The sequence below is a fragment of the Mycteria americana genome, chromosome 6, assembly GCF_035582795.1.
Source record: "Mycteria americana isolate JAX WOST 10 ecotype Jacksonville Zoo and Gardens chromosome 6, USCA_MyAme_1.0, whole genome shotgun sequence".
NCBI lineage: Eukaryota > Metazoa > Chordata > Aves > Ciconiiformes > Ciconiidae > Mycteria > Mycteria americana.
In genome coordinates this window covers 10,219,022-10,240,635 of record NC_134370.1, presented here as the reverse complement: position 1 = coordinate 10,240,635, position 21,614 = coordinate 10,219,022, and the positions used below count along the sequence as shown (strand labels likewise).

General features: G+C 46.2%; 1 protein-coding gene across 2 annotated transcripts; it reads left to right on the top strand.

Annotated features, from left to right (window-relative positions):
- The first annotated feature begins 118 nt into the window (after window positions 1–118).
- VWA2 (von Willebrand factor A domain containing 2) lies at window positions 119–21,130 on the top strand. Of its 2 annotated transcripts, none has more exons than XM_075504054.1 (13): window positions 119–167; window positions 818–892; window positions 2,936–3,069; window positions 5,390–5,499; window positions 10,280–10,474; window positions 10,854–10,984; window positions 11,692–11,824; window positions 13,583–13,638; window positions 14,527–14,634; window positions 15,473–16,054; window positions 16,366–16,917; window positions 20,147–20,269; window positions 20,997–21,130. In XM_075504054.1, the coding sequence occupies exons 1-13, from the start codon at window positions 119–121 to the stop codon at window positions 21,128–21,130; spliced, it is 2,382 nt and encodes a 793-aa protein (XP_075360169.1). The 2 variants fall into 2 exon arrangements, with proteins under 2 accessions (XP_075360169.1, XP_075360168.1); XM_075504053.1 differs by having other exon boundaries at window positions 20,147–20,273; window positions 20,995–21,130.
- Window positions 21,131–21,614: the final 484 nt, after the last annotated feature.

Sequence of the window (21,614 nt, the reverse complement as noted above, 5' to 3'; positions counted from 1 at the left end):
TGAACTCATCACATGAGAATACTAGCAAGGAGATGATAAACTGCAGGTAAAGAAACAAGCTTTAGGAATTGGATTAATATTCCTCTCCTTTTTTCTTTTTTCTTTCAGATTTGTCACCATGAGCCTCTTGTCATTTGAGTCCATCTGCGTTTTCCTGCTTCCCCAAGGTATGTATAAAGTTGTCGTTTTGCATCAGTGGTTTCTGTCTTGGATGCTTCCCCGTCTCCGGCTGGAGTTCTTCGTTCCCAGGAACAAGAGCTGAATCGGTGCCTGTCCAGGAGGTTTACGGATAAACCCCTGAAACATAGTTGCACACAGAAGGGGAGAAAATAATACCTGGAGAAACAGCTTTTCTGGTAGAATTCAAACACATGACTGATCTGCATGTGAAGATTCTCTTTGATATGGGAAAAGCTGATGTTATTATTATGATATTAAAAGTTCATAGATTTCTCCAGTGCAATTATTTGGTGTCTCCAGTGCTTATGACTGTAATCTTTGGAGCCTAAGCCTGGCTCTTGTTCTCATGCTGCATCCCTGCGTGTGGTGAGCAGAGGGATTGTCCTCCCGTGCACTGGAGTCAGGTCCTTGGCATTTTTCATGCTCTCTGTGTCCCAGCTAGAAGGAATTTCCCCCATAGATACACCACTGTGCTGTGTCACCAAATTATTTTTCACAGGTGTGAAATCTATACGGCAAAACCACATTTTTGCTGCTATAGATTAAACCCTGCATGTCTTTTTTTTTGGTGTTTTTTTTTTTTTTTTTTAAAGGCAGTTTCTGGTGATGATGGGTGATTATCTGTTTCATCCCACAGTTTTGCTGGTGTTGGGTGTACAAGAAATTCATGCTGACCAGGAGATGATTGGCAAGATCTCAGCTGCTGGCCAGTGTAAGTTTGTTTTTTAAAGCAAGTCTTTTCTATTTTCTGCATTTCTTCTTTCTTGTTTTTCTTGGTGTGTTGTGGAGTTTTTTGTTTGTTTGGGCGTGGGGGGTGGTCTGTGTTTTTTTATTTATTTATTGGACCCCATTCAGTCTGTAAAGTCCCCAGCAATGCTCTGGCATGCACAGTGTTGTGGCTGCTTCTGCTCTAGCCCAGCTTTTCCCCTCATGGGTATTAGCTCTTCTGGGATGCCAGCCTACTCTGTTTTTCCTAAATGGGCTGTTTGCCAACCGGCTGGTGTTTCTGTCAGTTCCTTTAGAGCCTGTTTCAAGCAATCCTGATTTAAGGAGCCACGTTTAAGACTTGAGTCGCGATCAGACCTCTCATGTGGCTCGCTCGTTCAGGCTGTAAAGCCAGCACCAGCCATGATGCTGTGGGTAGGGACGACTGGGCTCTGGCTGGGCAGCAGACCGTGTTCACCTACAGCTCCCTTGACATATGTGCAATCAGTTACTTATAAACTGTATCGTGCATTCATCTGCTGGCCTTTATTTTCTGTTGTCTGTCTGTCAAGTGATAAATTACATTTTTTCCTGTACCAGGCATGCCCTCCGGTCCCATCCCATAGCACCATGTGTTCAGCTCAGACTCAGACTCATGTGCTGTATTTGGATGTTTCCCACTGATGCACATCACCAAGAGCCCTTTGGTGGGCTGCAGACATGCTGCTTACAAGTCTGTTCCATGGCTGTGCACCAGTGCAGCTGCAATACGGTGCTCCTCGTACCGCTGAACTCCAGAGCAACCTGAAGACCATTTCTCCATGCCGAGCCCATACTGGGATGGGGGCACTGCAGTTTTCTCTGTGCACGCTTGGGCAGGGAGCCGTGGTCAGTGACTGCAGGCGAGCACCCAGGTTGTTGCATCTCCACATTCAGATTGGTTGTGAGGGCAAGGCTGACAAGCCGGGACGGCGCTGGCAAGGAGGCCATGCTCCAGCTCATCCCCAGGACAGTGCTCCAGGGCAAGGCTGGTTGCACTATTAGAAGAACCAGTGACCCAGAAGGGAATGCTTTACAACTTTCAATCCCTTATAATCTGGTATTAGAAAACCTTAATTATAAATTCAGGGTTTTGCTAGAAGGAATGATTTGGAAAAAAGTAGTGATAATAAAAAGATGATGGTAATAATGGAGATGGAGAAAGGGCATGGGCCAGAAGGTTGGTGTGCTTGCTCCCTGTATTGAGCTTCTGGATTCAGTTTCCCTTGAAGTTGGTTCTGATAAATGCTGCAGAGGTGACTTTAAAATTTCTGTGTAAATGCTTTGAAAATGTCTCTTCAGAGTCTGCAGTCTGCCTGTTTTTTTTTTTATTTTTGTCAGTGAAATTATGGGCTTCCACTGCAGCATAAACACCTCAGGAACTTGTACTTGGGAGCAGTTGTGTTCATGCAGGCAGGGGTGATACAAGGACACATCTCTGAAGATGGGATAAAAGGCAGATTTTTGTGAAATGTGTTTCTGTCAGTGCCTCAGAGCTGTTCAGAGAGTTTGTGTTGAGAAAAATAAAAGCATGTTTTGAAAAACATGCTACAGACGAAACACATCTGGCTCTGTGGGACTCTGTACGCTTTGCAAACGCCTTCTGGGTTTGCATCCGTGCCTTGGGCTGGGAGAGGCTGCCAGTCCAGCCGGGCACAGCTGCTCACTGCTGCTCACCCCTCCACATCCTCGGTGGGAGAGCGGCTCTCTCTGTGGTTAATGATATCGCTGCATCGGCTCATTGGAGTTGTTGCTCTCATGCTTCCACTGAACTGCTAAAGTCAGGCTGGGGACCTGAAATCTAAGGCGAAAGTCTGCAGACTGTGGGGGCTGAACTGGCAATGCTGCAGGCCAGAGCAGGAGTGCATGCAGGCTTTGGGTTGTGAACACTGGGCTGTCCCAGTCCGTCCTTGGCAAGTCCATTTGTCTGGGCTTTCTGCTGTTGGCTGTCGGCTTCCAGAGAGTGAGACCAATAAAGTGCAGTTTCACAGTGTATATCTTTTTCTCCTAGTGATGCAGTGCTCGGCTTCCTTAGATGTCCTTTTCCTCCTGGACGGCTCCTACAGCATTGGCAAAGGAAGCTTTGAAAGGTCTAAGCTCTTTGCAGGCAAGCTCTGTGATGCTTTGGACATCCATCCTGACAGGGTGAGTGTCAGGAATGTCTCATTTTAGTTTCAGGCAGGTTGGCAATGTGTGGAAAGGCCCATGATAACATGCTGAGTGAAATTGCAAAATTCAACCTAGCAGCTACCATGGGGCCAGAGTATTTATTCAGAAAGATGCAATGAAATTTTGTGAAGCAGTGGGGTTGAAGGACACTTCTTGGTTCTTCACAGATTTTAAGCAGTTCCATTTGGTCTTGAGAAAAGACATAATGAATATATATATAGAATAGAATATATATCAAATAGAATATTCTATTCTATAACCTTTCAGGTTAAAGATTAAGATTTGGGGTTTTCACTGATTTTTATTTTGGTTTGGATGCTCATAGTTTAAAATGGTTGGATCTTTTTGTTGTTTTCCCCTGGAAAGTTGCAGAATTAGTTTCTGGGAAGTCAGTCACCTTTCTGTACAGGTGTAAATTATAGTCTCTTTGCCCTGCTTCTCCTAGAAGGTCTCTATTCCAAAATAAGCCAAAAGGGCCGAAGGGAAGGAGTTCATTGCAAGGCACCAGCTGCATACCGAGGCATGTGGGGATCTGTATGCTGCCATAGGTCTCCACGATGTTACTGCACTCCCCGCTTGCTAGTGGTGCAGTGCACTTTAGTGCTGGTGCTTACCAGGGAAGAGCAGAGGAGTGGCCAGCTGGGACTGCCAGCTAGAGTCCAAGCAGCTGGTATTTACAGATACCCAGTATAAAACACACTAAAATAGACAGGTGTGGCTATGCCAAGTTCTTTCTTGTCCATTCCTATTCCAGACCTTGGCTCAAACCAAAGTCTAATTTTGGGTGCTGTGTGTCTGAAAGGAGTGATGGGAGCTGCATTGCTACAGTCTGGGCTCCCTCAGGTCTTACCTGCTCCCTGGAGCCATCCTCGAGGCACCTCTGGGCCGGAATGACACATCACGGGGTTTGTCTGAGGGGATTTCAAGCCGGACCCAGCTGCGCTTCCAGCTGTGCGTCCAGTCCCACATCACTCTATCCTGAGCCAGGGGCCTTGGAGCAGGCTGGGATGGTTGCTGTATTTCATTCCCTGCCAGAGCCTTTCCAAATAAATGTCAGGTCTTTGGGAAGGATGCGGCAGGGATGCGAGGTCTCTGTGTAGCAGGAAGAGGAACCTGAGGCAGGACAGAGAGTGGGTCCAGGCCTGCTGCGGCTCTGAGGATCCCTGGTTCATGTCTGCTTCTCCAGAGAGGTCTGGGAGCAGAGGAGCAGGGGCAGGTCTTGTGTTTGCTCCTGGTTCCCATGACAGAGATGCTTAGACTTGTACCTAAAAACCTCCTCCAGACCAACTACCACCACTGCTCCAGGTCCTAAAATCAAAAGCTGCTGCTCTGCTCCTGTTGCAGGGTCCTTTAGAAGCTGCAATCACCATTCCCCTCCATCATTTTCTCGTCTAAGAAGTCTTTCACCCTTCAGATCTCAGCTTACAGCCACCCAGCACAGAAAGCTTTCCGCAGCCTGGGCAATGATGGCAAGGAGTCACAGTGCATGTGCGAGGCTTTGAGAGATGCTAGGTGGCTCAGGTTAAGTGGGCATTCCCTTTTCGTGGCTCATACTAAATTGACTGGAAGTAGAGACTTGCATCTAGGAACCAACTGCAATGTAGGCTTAGGCAAAAGAATCCGAACCTTTAATATTTGCAGATTTGGTGGATTTTTTTTTTTTAAATACCATCCTTCCCCGAGTCTTTCTCTTAATGCTTACATAGACTGGACTGAAAATCAGTAGCCTTTTCACCTTCAAAGTTGTCAGATTCCGTAAAACTTCTTGTAAGGCTTCAGTGAGATATTCTGGATGTATTGCCCAATACAGACAATTTAGTCTGTTTGCATTTTCAGGCATTTTCAACTATAGAAAATGGTTTTAGAGGAGGTATTGGAAAAATAATTGGTTTATGTTGCCTACTGTGCTCAATGCCAGAGGGAGCTGCTTTTAGTAATGGAAAGATGCCTGCACAGTGTATAAATGGCTTGGTATAAAAGGTGATATTTATAAACTTACCGTCCTTGAGGCTACTAGCTGCTCTGAATGGATAAATACATATCTTGAGCTGCCTGTAACTGCAGCAGAAGCTCCCGGTGTTTGCAGGTGAACTTTTTTGCCTTGTTTATAGTCTGTATAGGTAATGCTGTGGTTTATGCTCTTTTTCTCTTTTTTGAAGTTCATTTAGATTGCCAAAGGTTCAACATGCAAAACAGTGTTTGTCTCTATACAATATAGTGCTCCCAAATCTGTAAATTGATCAAAAGTGTAAAACTCTCACAGGCACCTTTCATAATCTTTAACCTTTTCTTTTAGGTCCGCGTGGGAATGATACAGTTTAGCTCAACTCCTCACCTTGAATTCCCACTGGATTCGTATCTAACCAAACAAGAAGTGAAAGAGAGAATCAAGAGGATTGTGTTCAGGTCAGCTTATTTTACAGCTCTTCTCTTTGTCTGGGCTATGAATGATCTCTGGACTGAGAGTTTTTTGAGATCCAGACATCTCCACCTCTGCTGTCACCAACATGACGCCCCCAGGGAGGGGGATGGATGGTCCATAATCCACAGTCCGCTAAAAACGTGCAACCTGGTCTTTGTCAGTGAAAGTCGATAGGGAAGAAGGTTTTCAGTGTCCACGGTAACGTGGTAAATAGGGGAGTTTCCCATGACCCTTCTGGAAGGTTTTTCTGGCCGTTTGTGCCAGGCAGCGAGTTACATCCTTCCAGGGAAAAGCAAGTGTGGCACTTCCACAAGGCTGAGCAGAGGCAGGACAGTGTGCATCTTCATTTTTTGGTGGTTACAATTTCCTTGGTCCTACAAGGTAGTGATGAATTGCTGGTCCCTAGATATCTGCACATGTGTATCTGCAGAATTCAAGAGGATCAGGTTTTCAGACGGAAACCTTGTTTCTTCCTGAATGTTAAGACTTGGATGTCTTCCCATGACCTCAGGAAATGGAGCCAGAAGCCCAAAGAAACATTCTCCTTAGAGCCTCTCAAAATCCAAACTTTTCATCTCCGAGAAATACATTTGGATCTACAAAGGACCTGACAACCACGCCAAAATAACACTTGTTTTGATGATAGATGAGGTACTGGTATGGCCTGCGGGTGTCTACTCTTTCTTCAGTTGATCTGCGTTAGGGCTAAAGGTTAGCTCAACGTTTCTCGTGGATGTCTACTGCTCTCCACATGATGTACATGTTGCAAGCAAATGTGATCACTTTTGACTTTTTCAAGCAAGATCAATTGTCTGGGTTTTTTTGTATTGCTTTTGGTAATTTTATCAAATCAAGAAAACTTCTTGTGTAATGTTACAGGAAAGACTTACCAGAAAACAAGATACATTCCTCCTTTTTGGCTGTTGCTTAAAAGTCTGTGAGAGCAGAGAAAGTGAAGCAGTGTTTGGTGTCTGGCACTGAAATTCCTTGATGACAACACATGTATGCTGACAGGTTGAACAGAAATAATGACCTTGTGCTCAGCTGTTTCCTCTAGTTTAAATGGAAAGCTGACATTTCAAAGTAGATAAAATAGTTTCGGATAGATTCCAGTTGGCTTCTGAAAAAACAGGGTGTTTGATGTCTCAGTTCAGAGGCTCCCTGATGTGCTTCTCATGAGCCTTTGGCCAGCGAGGTGTTTTCCAGCTTCAGCCCTGTGCTCCGGGCGTGGAGCTGAGAGCACTTGGAAGGAGGCAGCACCAGACTCAAGTGAAGCTTTTGTGATTTATTCAGAGACTGTTGGTCTCTCTCTGTGAATCTCGTCCAAATAGCTTTTGAGTTCATTGGGCAATTTCAACTGAATTTGGTGGTGATCTCCAAAGCTAAATTTCTTACCAATTTCTTTCATACAAGTCCATGGCTGGTTACAGGAGAGAAACCTTCATAGTGCTGTTTTTGATGAAGGCAGCAGGTAAAGTCCACATCTCCTTTGGCTTCAGAAAATCCGTATTGGAGTAATGCCTTAAACACACATCCACTGTGTCAAAAACCAGCGAAACTCCAAATGCAAATCAGTAAGAAACCGAATTTAATGAGCTTTGGTGCAGAGACTCTCTATTAACTTTTTCTAATCCTCAGGGCTGACATGGGCACAGCTTTACTGAATTCATCAAGATTTAGTCATCAGCCTGACTATGCACAATATATTTTCCCTCACGCACAGCACTTTTCACTGAAGCGTCTGACAGCTACTGACATATTCTCAGGAAAAGGCAGATTTGGACGTGCTATGAACACACGGTCATTGAATATGCTCTGAAATGGTGGAGTGCAGAGGAGGAAGTACCTAAAGAAAGAAGTTCAAAGCGAAAGGGCCTGGCAGGTACTGAATTAAGAAGTTTCTGTGAAAATCAGAGAGTAGACAGAAAAGAATGAACTTGGGCATGATCAAATGCTTTTCTAGAACAAGCAAATCAGGTGCTAAAGCACAGGAGGGCTGTTCAGAACGCAAATGGGGTGTGTTCGTGACAAGGAGAACGTGATGCCTCCAAGAAAGGAGTATCACTTGTGGTTTGGTTCCCCTTGGTTGCTCTGGATGGCAATAAAAGCAGCCCTAAAAGGCAATCATAGGAAGTGATTTATAGCACAGCTTCTAGGACAGAATTAGAAGACAACTGGAAATGTCTCCTCTGATCTAGTGGCTTAATTATCAACAGGTCTGGAGTGTGTTCCCAGTGAGCTGGGCTCTCTCTGGTATCAAATATCCAGTCAGGGAGGGCACGTTACGGACCTCTCATGTTGCGCAGATGGAGAACTACCGAGAAAGGAAGGGGGGGATTCATGTCCCTGCAGGATTTACCCCCTTGAGATAAGCAAATGTTTAGCCCTCCAACAACAAAAAGAGATAATGTGTTGTAGGTGGGGATAAAAGCTGGTGACAACAGCTGAAGAACTTGCAGTGCAGGTTGCCCTCGGTTTTTACAGGGGATGAAAGGCTTTTGCCCAGTGTGTTGTGCTGTAGCAAGGTCTTAGCCTGGTGATGACTGGGTGGGGGACGTAGGTGGTTGATGTGAAACTCGAGTTGGTTGTGTCAGGTGGCCAGCAGCAGGGGCTGGGGTGCCTGGGTAGCCTAAGTCTCTGAGTGTGGGAGGTAGATAGGGAGTTGGGGCAGCTGGGGCTGATTTCACACAGCCACCTTGGGATCCAGCTGCACAGTCCACCAAACCTCACCCTGCAAGACAGAGGTGAGACCATCTCCTACCATCCTACTCCTACCATCTCCTCTCTAAGATCTCTGTTATGTTACTCATGGCTTTTGCTTAAATAAAACTTCAGTGTTTGGCTCACAATGTAATCATTCCTGCCTCAGCCTGACAGACATGATCATTTTATATATAATTTGGTGACATTTCATGGTACCCATGTTTTGATGACAACATGGAGCCCAGTCTTGAGTAGGCATCTCTAACAGTCATTTAAAGTTAAGTCTTGAAAGCAGAGGAGGACAGTCCCTGCCCCACGGAGCTCACTAGCAAGAAATAACTAGAGTAAATATGTAGCCCATAAAAACAAGCACACCTTGTCCTTCCCCTCCTAGACCTCTGTATGTATAGCACTCCCTTTTTTTATTCCCTTCTGCTTTATTTTCAGCACACTCCACAATGAGGGGCTCCTTCCCAGTTCACATCCAGTGTGTCACAACCAAAGAGACCCTAGCGCTGCGCAGACACTGGCCATAACCCCACGGGCCTGCCGCAAGCAGCTCTTCTCTTGGGTTCCAGAGCGACCTCTCTTCTCCCTCCCCGGGCTTTGTGCTGATGTGCAGCAAACCTCTCAGCTCCAGTATCTGTGGGCTCAGCAGGGCAGTCAAGCTTTTAGGTTAAGGAGACATCCAGCAGGCAGCAAATCTCATTCTGTAATAATCTCACAAGAAATGAGTCTCAGGATTTCTAAAGCATCTTTGACTGAAGCCATCCTCTGGCAAACTGTAGCTTATTTTCTACTAAAATTGCATTCAAGTTTGCTTTTCCTTGGGAGTTACTGCACAGCTGCAAGGCTTGATGTTTGCCATTCCCTAGCGCTTAGCAGCAGCCCATTTTACCTGCTGATTTATGTCACCACTGGAATGTGCCCTCTTTGGCATCCCAGTCCTTGTGTGGGTTTAGTACTTTGCTACTGGGAGGATTGCTGAGTATTGAACTAATCACTTTCTACCTCAGAAACATTTCCTTCTCCAGGGCAGAATTCAAGGGCTGTCAAAATATTGAGGTAGCTGGCTCCTATCTCCAAAACAAGAAGTGTGGGGTACAGCTTGTGTGAACATCAGTGGCTGGTGCACCTTCCCTGTTATACTAGCACTGCTGGCAAGCAACCTAGGGATAAGGGTATTGCTTTTTATTAAGTTTAGCATGGGTATAGACAACTGGAGCATCAGGTGGCTTTTCTTAATGTTTTCTTTCCTAGCGTAAAAGGTACTGGTGAAGCCCTGAAGTCCTTCTGAGTTTCCAGGGATACAATAAGAAGCTTTCAGCATTTGTATTTTCAGGAGCTTTACTACAGGATGGACAAATGACTTCTTGTAGAAAATCAAATTAACCTGCAGATCAACCAGGGATAAAAAAGCAGGGACTCTCTGCACACTGCTGGACTGCAGACTCGCAGTTACCAGCTGGGATGCATAGCTCCCTGCCTTAGCTCTTCGTCCGAGAACGGCAGAAGGTCCCATGGAGGGAAAGGGATGATACATGACAGAATTTATAACACATTTATGCATCAAGAGAAAGGAAAGCACTTTGAAATGCTGGTCTTCGTTCATTTTGCCCACTTGTACTGTGTTTCTGACTAGAATACAAAATGTTGTTGTAAGCTTTTCCACACAACTCTTAAAGAAGTGACTGCAATTTTTAGATGGAAGAACAGAAGCAGTTGAGGCATTTGTCAAAACTGGAAATAAAACTCAAATATCCGACAGCTCTGGTTCTTCCTCTGATTGCAGGAACACTCTGATGTGTGTTAAAAGTCTTCTGGAGACTACTCTGGGTTGGCAAGGAGGGAGGTAAGGGTGGGTAGATGGGACCTATGGGTAGGAAGATGACAAGAATGGCAGGATTAGACATCTCTTTGGATGTCTTCTGTGGCAACAGGCAGAAACATGCTAAGTTCCCCACTACCAGAGGGTGGAAATTTGGAAATCAAGTGGTAAATTCAGTATCAGGAAAAGAGCTTTGATTTCTGTGTTTTCGATTTTATCTCCCTTCTCTCTAGAGGTGGGAGCACAGAGACAGGTCGGGCTCTGAAGTACATTCTCCGCAAGGGATTCCCTGGTGGCAGAAACTCGAGTGTCCCTCATGTCTTGGTCATCATTTCAGATGGAAAGTCCCAGGGCAGCACCGCAATGCCTGCAATGCAGGTGAAGGAGAGACACATCACGGTTTTTGCAGTGGGAATCAAGTTTCCAAGGTAGGAAACTTTCCAGAGAGTTGGAAATGGAGGCCCAGCTAGCCAAATGGCAAGTCCTAGCAAGTGAGGGATGGTCTTGTGCTAGATGGGAGTTTCAGAAAGAGAAAAGGGGAATTTGTGGGGTAACACAGGCATGGAGGAAACCCTAATTTTGTGGCTGGTGTAGAAGGAGGACCAGAGCTGGTGAAGGAAGCTCTTCCACTGAGTGGAGCTACGCTACTGCCTGAGACTAAACACACCAGGATCTTGAAAACTGTTTGAAGGGTGTCATGGTTCTGCATCAGCTATTTGCTGCACAGGGTTTGTTTTGATACTCAATTCTTTGGGGATGATTAAGGGTCTTGTTACACAAGTGGTTGAACCTCACCTTGCTTGGCAGGTGGGAGGACCTGCACGTGCTGGCTAGTGAGCCCACCGAGCAGCACGTGCTCTTTGCTGGAGATGCTGACGATGCTGCCAACGGCCTGTACAGCACCCTCACCGGCTCTGTCTGCAGTGCCACTGCTCCAGGTAACCCCTGTCATGGCTCCTCCTTCACACCCATACTTTGAGCTTGGACCATGTCACTGAGTGAGGAAAGGTGAGGCAGTGTCAGAAAGCCTACAGGGGAATTAGCCAGGTGTTGCACTTTGAGGTAACCTGCTTCTGGTGCCCAAACTGAATGGCATGCTTGCCAGCTACCTCTCCAAATACTTGCAAGCTGCAGGATCCTAAATCTTTCTGTGTCTCGGTTCACCTCTGAAAATGGGAGTATTGGTCCTTGCTCATGTCATGGGGGACAGAGGGATAAACAAACTTGTGTTAAATCTTCTAATGGACTTTGCTCTGTGTTAAGGGGAGGACACCAGGGGCTCGCAAGAGATAGAAAAGATAGAACTAGAGTGGTCCAGAGGTAGAAGAAAATCAAACACATGAACGATGAAGGCACCAGAGGGGCTGAAAAATTTTCGTTGAACCCTGAACCTCAGCAGTGTGAGTTCTATAGCAAAGCAAAGGAGGCTGAATAGTGAGCACTCCAGAAAGTGGGGTAGGCTGGTGAGCTTGTTGACAGAAAATTTCTCTTCTGGGGTCTCATGGAGGCTCTTTGAAACACTGCTTGGTCTGCTGTTGGCAGGTAGATGAGTAAGACTAACCCATTTCAAAATGGTGCTCCACTCCCACACAGACTTTGTATTTTCAGGCAATTGATCCTAGTTTGCATTTGTTCTTTGCTACAGGCTGCAAAGTTGAATCCCACCCTTGTGAACGCAGGACCCTGGAGACTGTGAAAGAGCTGGCTGGAAACTATGTGTGTTGGAAAGGCTCAAAGCAGCCAAATGCAGTGCGTGCCTCGCTATGCCCTTTCTACAGGTGAGTTGGACACCCACATCTCTAAAAGTGAGTGGGGCTGAGAGAAGATGAGAGATACAGTTATGAGGCTTTTATCTGACCTTGGCTTTTTACTGGGATGAAGATCCCTCAGAAGACTGATGGAAAGATGGTCTCTAGACCTAGAAAGAAGGTCTTCTTGCTCTGACCATTGGCTGATCTGAGAAGCAAAGGGTGAGAGGAGGAGCTGAGACAAAGAAGCAGAAGATGATTAGCCCAAGAGTGCCATAAATATTATACATTGAATTGGGATTAGTTTCCTACCTGTTGAACTGAGATGCTTTGAAGTTTACATCTCTGTACCGACTCTGTGCTGCAGAGGGTTTCTAGGTCTGACTCCATGTGTTTGCACTAGTTCTGTTTTCATCTACTCAGGCTTTCTCCTTTCAGAGAAGCCCCTTTTTCTTTGCTTGGTTGCCCTGGGGCGCTTAGGAAGGATTTTTCTGTGGAGAGGCTCCAGTCACTGGCAGAAAATACCCCCCAGTCATAGTGCGGCAGTGCCAAAACTGGGATGCACACAAAGAACTACATTGTCAGGTCAATGGCAGTGAGCTGCATGAGGGAAGTATCCTCTTGCCCAGGGAGAGGAGACTGGAGCTGAAAACCAATAAAGCATGTCAGGTCCTTCAAATAATTTTGTCGCTGCAGTCAGTACAGCAGGAGAAATGCTTTAAAAATGAGCTGTGAAGGGAAAGGCAGCTTTGTGCTCTGCTGATAAAAAGAGCTGAGTGAAAGTGGTGGTGTACAGAAATTGGTAGGGGGGATTGGTTTTCCTTTGAAGAGGTGCTTCATGTGTTTGTTTTAATACCAGGCAGTCAGATTAATGTTTGAAAATCAGCCCAGATCTGGGCTGTGCATTGATGGCCTGCTGCATAGATATACTGGGGGATGATTTTATGGACAATTTTATGGACAATTTCAGACACGTCCTAATGGCTGTGAGCGTTTCCAGATACTTGCAGCTCGGAGCCAATGTGGGAAAGCAGAGCAGCTCGTGGCTTGCTTATGGCATCCCAAAAGTGATGGGTTTGGCCACAATTGCCATGAGTTTGAGCAGCCCTAATGCAGAGCACTGGAAGATTAGTGGCATGATGAAGCTGTAGGTATTAGAGAAATAGAAAACTGATTAACAGGGATGAAAGTTTAAAGCAGAAATCATCTCATTGTCAGGAACCAATATTAGATGCCTTCTTACGTGTGGGAAATACACACTGCTGCTCCAGGGTGGGGTTTTTTTCATATCACCTTAGGGCAGGGAAATGATGGAGGAAGTTGAAAAATCCCACTGGAAGGCGCAGCTGAGGACTGAGGATTTCTTCCCAGTCTAAACCTTGCTTGTCTACTAGTTGTTACAGCTGGATAAATTAGATACTAGAATTAATATTGAATAAGAACTTCTCACTGCTGTAAAATGTTTTTTTCATTTCAATTTAGAGTGAAAAGTTTAACATCTCTTCTGTAGCAACTAAAAAAAATAATCATTTGGAGCTTTAAAAATACATCCATGATCTTTAAATGTAAAACGTTAAAGTAGAATTCAAAAACAAAAGAGTAGATTTGATGAAATGATGTTTTTTCTTTTGCCACCCCACTCAGAACGGACATTTTCTTTCGAAATACTTGTTTTGAAAAATTGCATTTTCAAAGGAAAATTTGTTCCATTTAAAACACAGTAAGGTCAACTTTGAAGATACCTTGTTAATCTTTAAATTCATGATGGTTTTATTCTTCCTGTTTCAGATGGAAGAGAGTCTTGATAAAACACCCATCCAGATGCTTCCGAACTGTATGTCCAGGTAGGACTTAGCCTTTTTAATAATTTTATTTACAAAGCAGGAAAGGTAATAACTAAAGAATAAAAAGATGGGTTTTTACTCTCACTTCTAAAAATTTTGTTCTGAGTGAGAGATTGTGATCCTTAGCAAGAAGTTGATATTATGTCCCTTTTTTTTTTTTTGTCTCATGGGTATCTGTGACCAGAATTCTTTTGGATTAAAATATCTCCCCATCATTTCTCCTTCCACTTGAGGAGTCAGTTAATCCTTATCTGCTCATGTTCCTGGGGCAGAGGCTTGCAGTGCTTCCCAATGCCTGTGGGGAGTCACTGCTCTCCAGCTAGGGCAATATGCAGTGAGATGCCTCCACTCATTCACTTGGTACCATGAACGTCATCAGTTTAGCAGGGAACCTGACACTTGCTGATTGCCAGCCTGTTTTTGTGACTGCGGAAATAGCTATGGTCCGTGAGTTCTGCCCTTAACCCGATCCTTTTGCTGGTTCAGATGACAGTGGCTTTATTTTCTTTGTCAGTACAACATTGTCCAAGCAGCAGGCCAGACTCTGATCCCTTCATTGCTGGTGTAAATCTGGAAGGGCTGCATGAACTTCAGCAATTCTGTATTTACGCAAATGTAACTTCATTGGCATTATTCCAAAGCAAAATGAAGTGAGGTCACAGTCTGGTTTGCTCTCTTCACCACTGCCTGTTGGAGAGCCGTCCCAAAATGAAATTGCCGTGGAGGTGAGTGAGGGTGCATGTGGCCCTGCATTAGTTCAAACTCTGCAGCAAGACAGATGAAGGTTTGACTCCTTTTCCACTAATGGCGATGCTCACACTGGCACAGGATGGGAAGGGGCAGGCTCCCTGCTGACTCCCTGTCTTTCCCTTCCCTGGTCCTGTTTAGACCCCTGTGACTCCCAGCCATGCCAGAATGGGGGCACGTGTGTCCCAGAGGGACTGGACAAATACCACTGCCTCTGCCCGGTGGGGTATGGAGGAGACATCCACTGCGGTAGGTGTGAACCTGCATTCTCCCTCCTTCCTTCTCGGCGGTGTCCTGCCTTTGCAGTGCCCGTGCACGGCCATAGGGACAACTGGAGTTGGGCTGCAGCCTTTGGGCTTCTCTCTGGGAGACAGGCTGAGTTTTCTCTCATGCTGGTTATGACTGTGTCAGGCCCAGTGGCTGGGTCTTGCTGCTCAGAAACCTTGTGGATATGGAGCGCACCACTACTGACAGTCTCACCTTGGTGTGGCTGCCTTTGTTTCTAAATGCAGCTGCCATGTGAGCAGAAGAACAGAGAAACTGGGAGAGACACTTAAGCATGTCTGTTGGTCCCTGCCCTGTACACATGGGCCCAGGAGGGTCTCCTGATTTTGGGGGTTCAATGTAAGAAACCCAAGAAGGTCCTGATCCTCAGAAAATGCTTTGCACTTACTTCTCCCAGAATCAAGACTCCCACTTCAAAGTGTCTCAGGGTGATACAGATGAGGGTCTGGTGCTTGGGCTCTCTCCTTTCTCCACATTATACTGAAACTTGGAGTGTTTTCCCCAGAGTACTGAGACTGGAGTTGTCATTTCTAATTTGAAGTTTGCCATCCAGAAGTCCAGGAATCCCCCCAAACTCCCATAAATATTTCCTGTCCCTAAAGGCTTATGTGGCATCCAACCAAAATAAAGTGTGCTCCTGGCACAGCTGTCCTCCAGCTCATGCCATATCTGGCAAACCATTTAGGTTACTGGACGCAATGTTCCTTCTCCACTCCACAGGCTTCCAGCAGGCCCCACCTGAGGTGCCAGGCATGCTTGTCTTTTTGCCCTGCAGATGACAAATTGCTGTCTCCCTTTCCAGCACCAAAGCTGAGCCTCGAGTGCGGCGTGGATCTCCTTTTCCTGGTGGACAGCTCGGCAGGGGTCACGCTGGAAGGGTTCCTGCGCTACAAAGCGTTCCTCAAGAGGTTCCTCAAAGCAGTGATGGGCCGGGACTCGCCAGTGAATGTGGGGGTGGCCCAGTATGATAACGATGTCAGGATACCCATTGAAGTGGGCCAACACAGGGATGCATTCAGTCTCATGAAGAGCATTGATGCTTTGAATTTCAGTGGAGGAGGAACCCTGACAGGCAGAGCCCTGCAGTACATTGCACAGCACGGTTTTCGGAGCACCCCAGTCTTTGCAGATGTACAGGACGACCTCCCACGCGTGGTTGTCTTGCTCACTGACTCCAAGTCTCAGGATCCAGTGGCAGAAGCTGCTAAGTATGCAAGGGACCGAGATCTCTTCTTGATCGGTGTAGGCAGCAGCTTCGTGAGAGCAGAGCTGATCAAGGTGACTGGCAATCCAAAGCAGACAATTGTCTACTTGGACCCCCAGGACCTGTTCAACAGGATCCCAGAGCTGCAGAGAAGAATCTGCAGTGTGGACAATCCTGAAGGTAAGACTGTGATATGGGCGTTGCGGGATGAGCTTGTCAAACCCCGAGGAGGTCTTCTGAACTCCACCAGGGAGGAGGGAAGGACAGAAGGATGAATGTCCTTGTTTTGTTTGTGTCAGTCACAGATCCAGGGACTAACCTTCCATCACTGCTTTTTATGATGGGTCTCTATCTATTGGTGTGAAAGGGTCATAGATCACCCTTCACAGTCAGTGATGAATTTTGCCCACCATTTCCCCCCCTGCTTTTTTTTGTCAGAAAGGAGTACATATATACTCTGAAAAATACCATGTTTGCACTCTTTTATCCAGGCTGCCAGGCTCAGTCTCTTGATTTGGCATTTGCGGTGGATGCCTCAGCTGGAGTTGGCCTGGAGAATTTTCTGCAGCTGAGGGACTTTGTCAGGAGCAGCTTTTTGCACTTCAGCATCAACCGGGATGTCACCCAAATTGCCCTCGTGGTCTATGGTAGCAAAGCTCACACTGTGTTCGCGTTGGACACCCACACGAGCAATTCAGCTCTCCTCCAAGCCATTGACCAGGTGCCTTTTCTCGGGGATTCGGCCTCTGCTGGCAGTGCCTTGCTGCATATTTATGGTGACGTGATGACAGTGCAGAAAGGAGCAAGACCTGGCGTCAACAAGGCAGTGGTGGTGCTCACAAATGGAGGTGGTGTGGAGGATGCAGCTGCCCCAGCTCAGCAGCTGAGGGACAACGGCATCTTGGTGTTTGTGGTTGTCATTGGGGACGCACCAAGGGACATGCTGCTGAGGGTTGCTGGGTCTCCCAACTACCTGGTCCACATCTCTTCCTATGAAGACCTGCAGCATTACCAAGACCTTATCATCGAAAGAATCTGTGAAGGTGAGAACATCCCATCCTTGCTCTTTATGGTGATGCCACCAGCTGGTGGTAAACTTTGTAAAACAGGTGTGGTGGGGACTTTCTTCTGTAGCTGTTGTTATCGTAGGTGTTCTGATGCTTTACATAGTGAGCTTGATATTATCTTTTGCATTTTACAGATGGGGAAACTGCAGCATAGATATGTGGTGATTGTCCAAAGCATTCCTATAAGAATAGGAACCAACTTTCTTAAGATTCAGTCCAGTGGGTGAGACAGGGCTTAGAGTGACTGGCTCTTTTCAGCCCTGCCAGGTCTAGGTTCTGCCTTCCCTGAAAGAAAAATAAGTTTGCTCATTTTCTGTTGTTGCTTTAAACCTGTAGAATTTGCTTTGCGTTACTGTATCCCCTGCAGTGTTGGGGGGGGGGGCAGTGGTTAAGGGGACACGTTTCTGCAGCCAACAGTGTTGGTCCCTGAGTGAGGTCTCTGCTGTCTTGTTCAACAGGTTTGTGCCCAGATGTTTGCGAAATGGTGGGTCTGAAACCTCATCACTTCTGTTCCTCCTTAGTGTCCCGCTACAAAAGTTATTATGTAGGCTCTCAAGATTTTGTTTGTGTTGCACAGGATTTAATCCTAAATTCAGAATCTGTCCATTCTGAAGCCTCCAAACTGTTACATTGAGGCCTTCAGACAACATGTGATCAATTTTACTTGCAGGACGAAATCTGTATCTCCAAAGCGTTCAAGAGGGAAGAATTTTCAAATATTCATGTAAAAGCTCATGTTTGTGCAAAAAAAAAAAAAAAAAAAAGATGCACTTTCTTCAAAACTTCGAGTCCTGAGGGCCAGTCCCCAGCTGGGAAAAAAAATTACTCCGATACCAAGTTTGAAACACTTGTGTGCTGAGTGTGAGTGCCTGTGTTTGATGGAAATCAGCTTTTCAGGAAAGATAGCAGCCCTGCTTTGCAGACATTGGTGGTGGCAAAAATGCTTCTAGTTAAAATGCCATGCTTTGTTTCTCATTCAAAACAGTCCGAGTTTAACATCTAGCTGTTTGCTTTTGTTATGTTTTAACCCGTTTGTAAGATCAAAAGAAGCGGCATGTTGAGCTTCAGCACAGTCAAAGGCCCTTTTCATCTCTGGGCGTGCCCGTTGCTCCTTCAGGGTTAGAAATCACTACAGCGTTGTCTCTTTGGGGTGAGGAGCCAGTCTGCTGGCAGGCTTTGCAGATAGTTTCTACCTGGAGCTTTTCAATGTGCTCCTATTGCAGTGGTATTTTCAGCTGTGTTATTATAAAAACAATCTACTGTACCATGAAATTAACTACAACGCCACAAATGAAGGGGAAGAGATGGCAAGATTCAATGAGTCAGAGTAATAACATACCATTTCGTGAGACTGAATTGCTGCTTTCATTTCATGTGCAGGTAACCGCTGTTTGTACTAGATAGGCTGGGACCAAGGGCAATGTAAAGATAAGCCCTTTATTCAGTCTTCTACTCCAAGTCCAAGACTCAATAACAGAATCATTGTCTGTGAAAAGACTTAAAAAAATTTATGACTCATGATAAAAATATGTGAAAACCAGACCCTGCCTCTGGACACCTGAAATATCATATTTATTCCAAAAAGAGACTAGAAAAAAATGATCCAGGCTCTAGGAGAAAAGATCCTAAGCATTAAATATATATGAATCTGATTAATGGAAATACAGACTCTTGGGATCATCAAAGGGTATAATCCCTGAAGTGCAAGAAGCTTATTTAAGATTATACTGTGTTAACAGTAGGCTTGAGTTCAGAGAAATGGTTTCGGGGCGGAATAGCATGATTCCCCCAAACAGGGACCACGAGGTTATGCTGTGGGGCAGCTGTGGAGGGAAGTGGTGGACACATGGCATGTGGAGCAGAGCACCGTGGAAAAGCTCTCTGGGGAGCAGCCAGCACCTGGAAGACGAGTCGTGGGTCCAAGAGGTCCCTCCAGCTTTCGTTGCCAGCAGCTCTACCACCCTACGATGAAAGCGAAAGCGCTTACTCCTGGGGATACACTGTCAGGCAGGATCCCATCTGGGATGTCTCATGACAACAAAAATGTTGATGAACCCAACTTGGCTTCATAGAAAATCAACAGGGACTAAAGACTGAGATGTCTCAGATCTGACTGTCAGATTGACTGTCAAAAAAGTGAATTTCAAAGATAATTTTGCCTATCTAAGGTGTAGGTTGACAGTTGATGTGTGAACTCAATGTGAGTACAATGTGCGGTAAGCTGTAGTAACCATCCTGATGGATAGCGATAGAATTCGTGTTCTTTCCTTCTCCCCCTTTTCCTACTCTGTCTGTGTGCTTTTTCTGCCGTGGAGCAAAAGGCAAGGCTAGGAGGTCCAGACTCTACATCACGTAGCTCTTCAGCAGAGGAATTTCACACCCTTACCAATGCTGCAATGGAGTTGCCAGCAGACTGGAAGCAAATTCCTCTAGGATGCTGCTACTTAACGTAGCGTATTCACAGCAAGGCAGCATGAAACACTGCCAGCCCTGCTGACAGCTGGCCTCTGCTGTGTTAAGAGGGTTGGGAAAGCTGTCAAATACTTCACAAGAACAGGACTAATAACAACTTGGGCCATGGTTGCAGGCTTTTCTCTGAAACCTCCTAGAAGAAAGCCCATAGGTTTTTCTTGTCTTGTTTTCCATTCGTGCCATCCCTGCTTCTCAGCTGGCTTCTTGTCCTTGCTCCTCTCTGTAAGCTCAGGTCCTCTCCAGGGCAAAATGGGCTTTGAACTCCAGTGGCGTTTGGGGTTGTAAACTGCTTGGAGCAGGGCATGTGTCTTGCTCTGCATTGGCAGTGTCTGGATCTGGGGGGTTTAGAGGTGCTCGTGTGTTCAGTGCACAGCTCTGAAGATGCTCCATTTTGCTTCTCTTTGACACTCAGCCTAATGTGACATCACTCTTTTAAGCTTAATTAGGAACATTAGCCTCCAGATCAGAACATTTAGCAAAGCCATTCTTCTTCCTTTTCTCTAGGTTAAACGCAGAGGAGCTTGTCCTCTACGTGAAGACAGAATTGTGAGCTTGCACCCTCTGCCATGTTAATGTGGTTTTCCCATCCCATTAGCCCTAGATGACATTTTCTGATGTCTGGGATATAGAGTTGCTGTTATTTTTGCAGCATTCCTGATGGAGGACGTGGGTCCTAGCTATTAATACGCTGTAGCTGTGCCTGAGCCTTCTGTTCTGCTTGTGTTTGTTGCAGAAGCAAAAAGCCCTGTGAACTTGTGCAAACCCAACCCGTGCATGAACCAGGGCGTGTGCATCCTTGGGCCTGGGAGCTACCGGTGTGAATGCCACGGCTGGGAAGGACCCCACTGTGAGAGCAGTAAGGATCAGCAGATGTCATCTGTTCTGCCCAGCCCCTCTGAATGGATCCCACATCTCCCTTGAGCAGAGATGTGGCTGTAGCTCTTGGACAGCTGTTTGGTGGCCAGGTCTTGGTGCTGACGTGGCCTATGTCACATGAAAAGTGGAGAGGTTTGGGCCGCTGAGGGGAACAAGGGCTTCTCTCAAGAAGCTGTGCCCTGTTTTACACATTCACTAAGCGAGTTGACTGTGAGGGGAACCCAAGAAGATCTAATAATTTTGGTGATCTTCTTCCACTCTGTTCTGTTCCTCTTTTCCCTCTGCCCTGCTAGAAGAAACAAACCCTCCTTGACTCCCGGGGTGGAAAGCTCTGGCTCCTTTTAATGGGAGGGAGCAGTCTCTGTTGGAGTGTGACCCTCTATTGCTTTCAGTGCTTTCCACAGGGCAAAAGCCTCCCCATTGCCTTCCTCCTCTTCAGCAGGGGAGCGATGGCCAGGAGGTGGTGAGCCTCCAGCTCCCTAGAGGTGGTCCTGTGCCCATAGTGAGAAGTTCTCAATTAAGTGTTTCCCCCCCCCTAGTACTGTGCTCTTTACCTTAGCCCAGGAGTTCTGACTTCTACCCCATAGCCTCTAACATCTGTCAGCTAAGGTCAAGTGGGTGGTTGTTGGGTTGTAATGGACTGAACATGAAATTATCCCTTGATCCTAAAACCGTTGTCCCACATCTGTGTTTCTGTTCTGAAACAGGAGTTCTCTGGGGCGATCCTCTGAGATCCGTGGTCCTTCCTCCACACTCCCATGTGCAGCGGAGTTCAAGTGGTTTGCAGCACTTCTCCAGAGTGCCCCGGCACACCAAAAGGCACGTGGATCAGAGGCACTGACACAGATGCGCTGAGTGCTCCAGTTTGCTGACTGGGAACCCTTGCTGCCACTCGCAGGCATGATCCACCAAGCCACCCCTGTCCCTGGCAGTGATTGAGTTGCTCCAGCACAAGGACTATGCTGAGGCCGATCCCAGTTCCTGCATTGCACAGACTGGGCTCCCCAGCGCTTGCTTTCTTTTTTTAATTGAAGTAAATATTTGTGTTTAAGTATTTATTATTGGCATTTTGCATTTCCTCATCCAGATTCTAGTGCTGTGTGATATATTTTTTTTTTTTTTTAACAGACTTCTTGAGAGATCTTTGAGGTAGTCTGAAAATATGTAGAAGTCTGAGCAATTCTGGGGCTCCTGCTGAAGGGGGATAATGTAGATTATGCACTGGCAGCCGAGTGCTGGGGTGAACGGCTTGTTGCAGGCAGGAAGACAAATAAGAGGAAGAGGAAGGAGAACTCATTATGAGCCTCATTCTGTTTTGTAAGTTG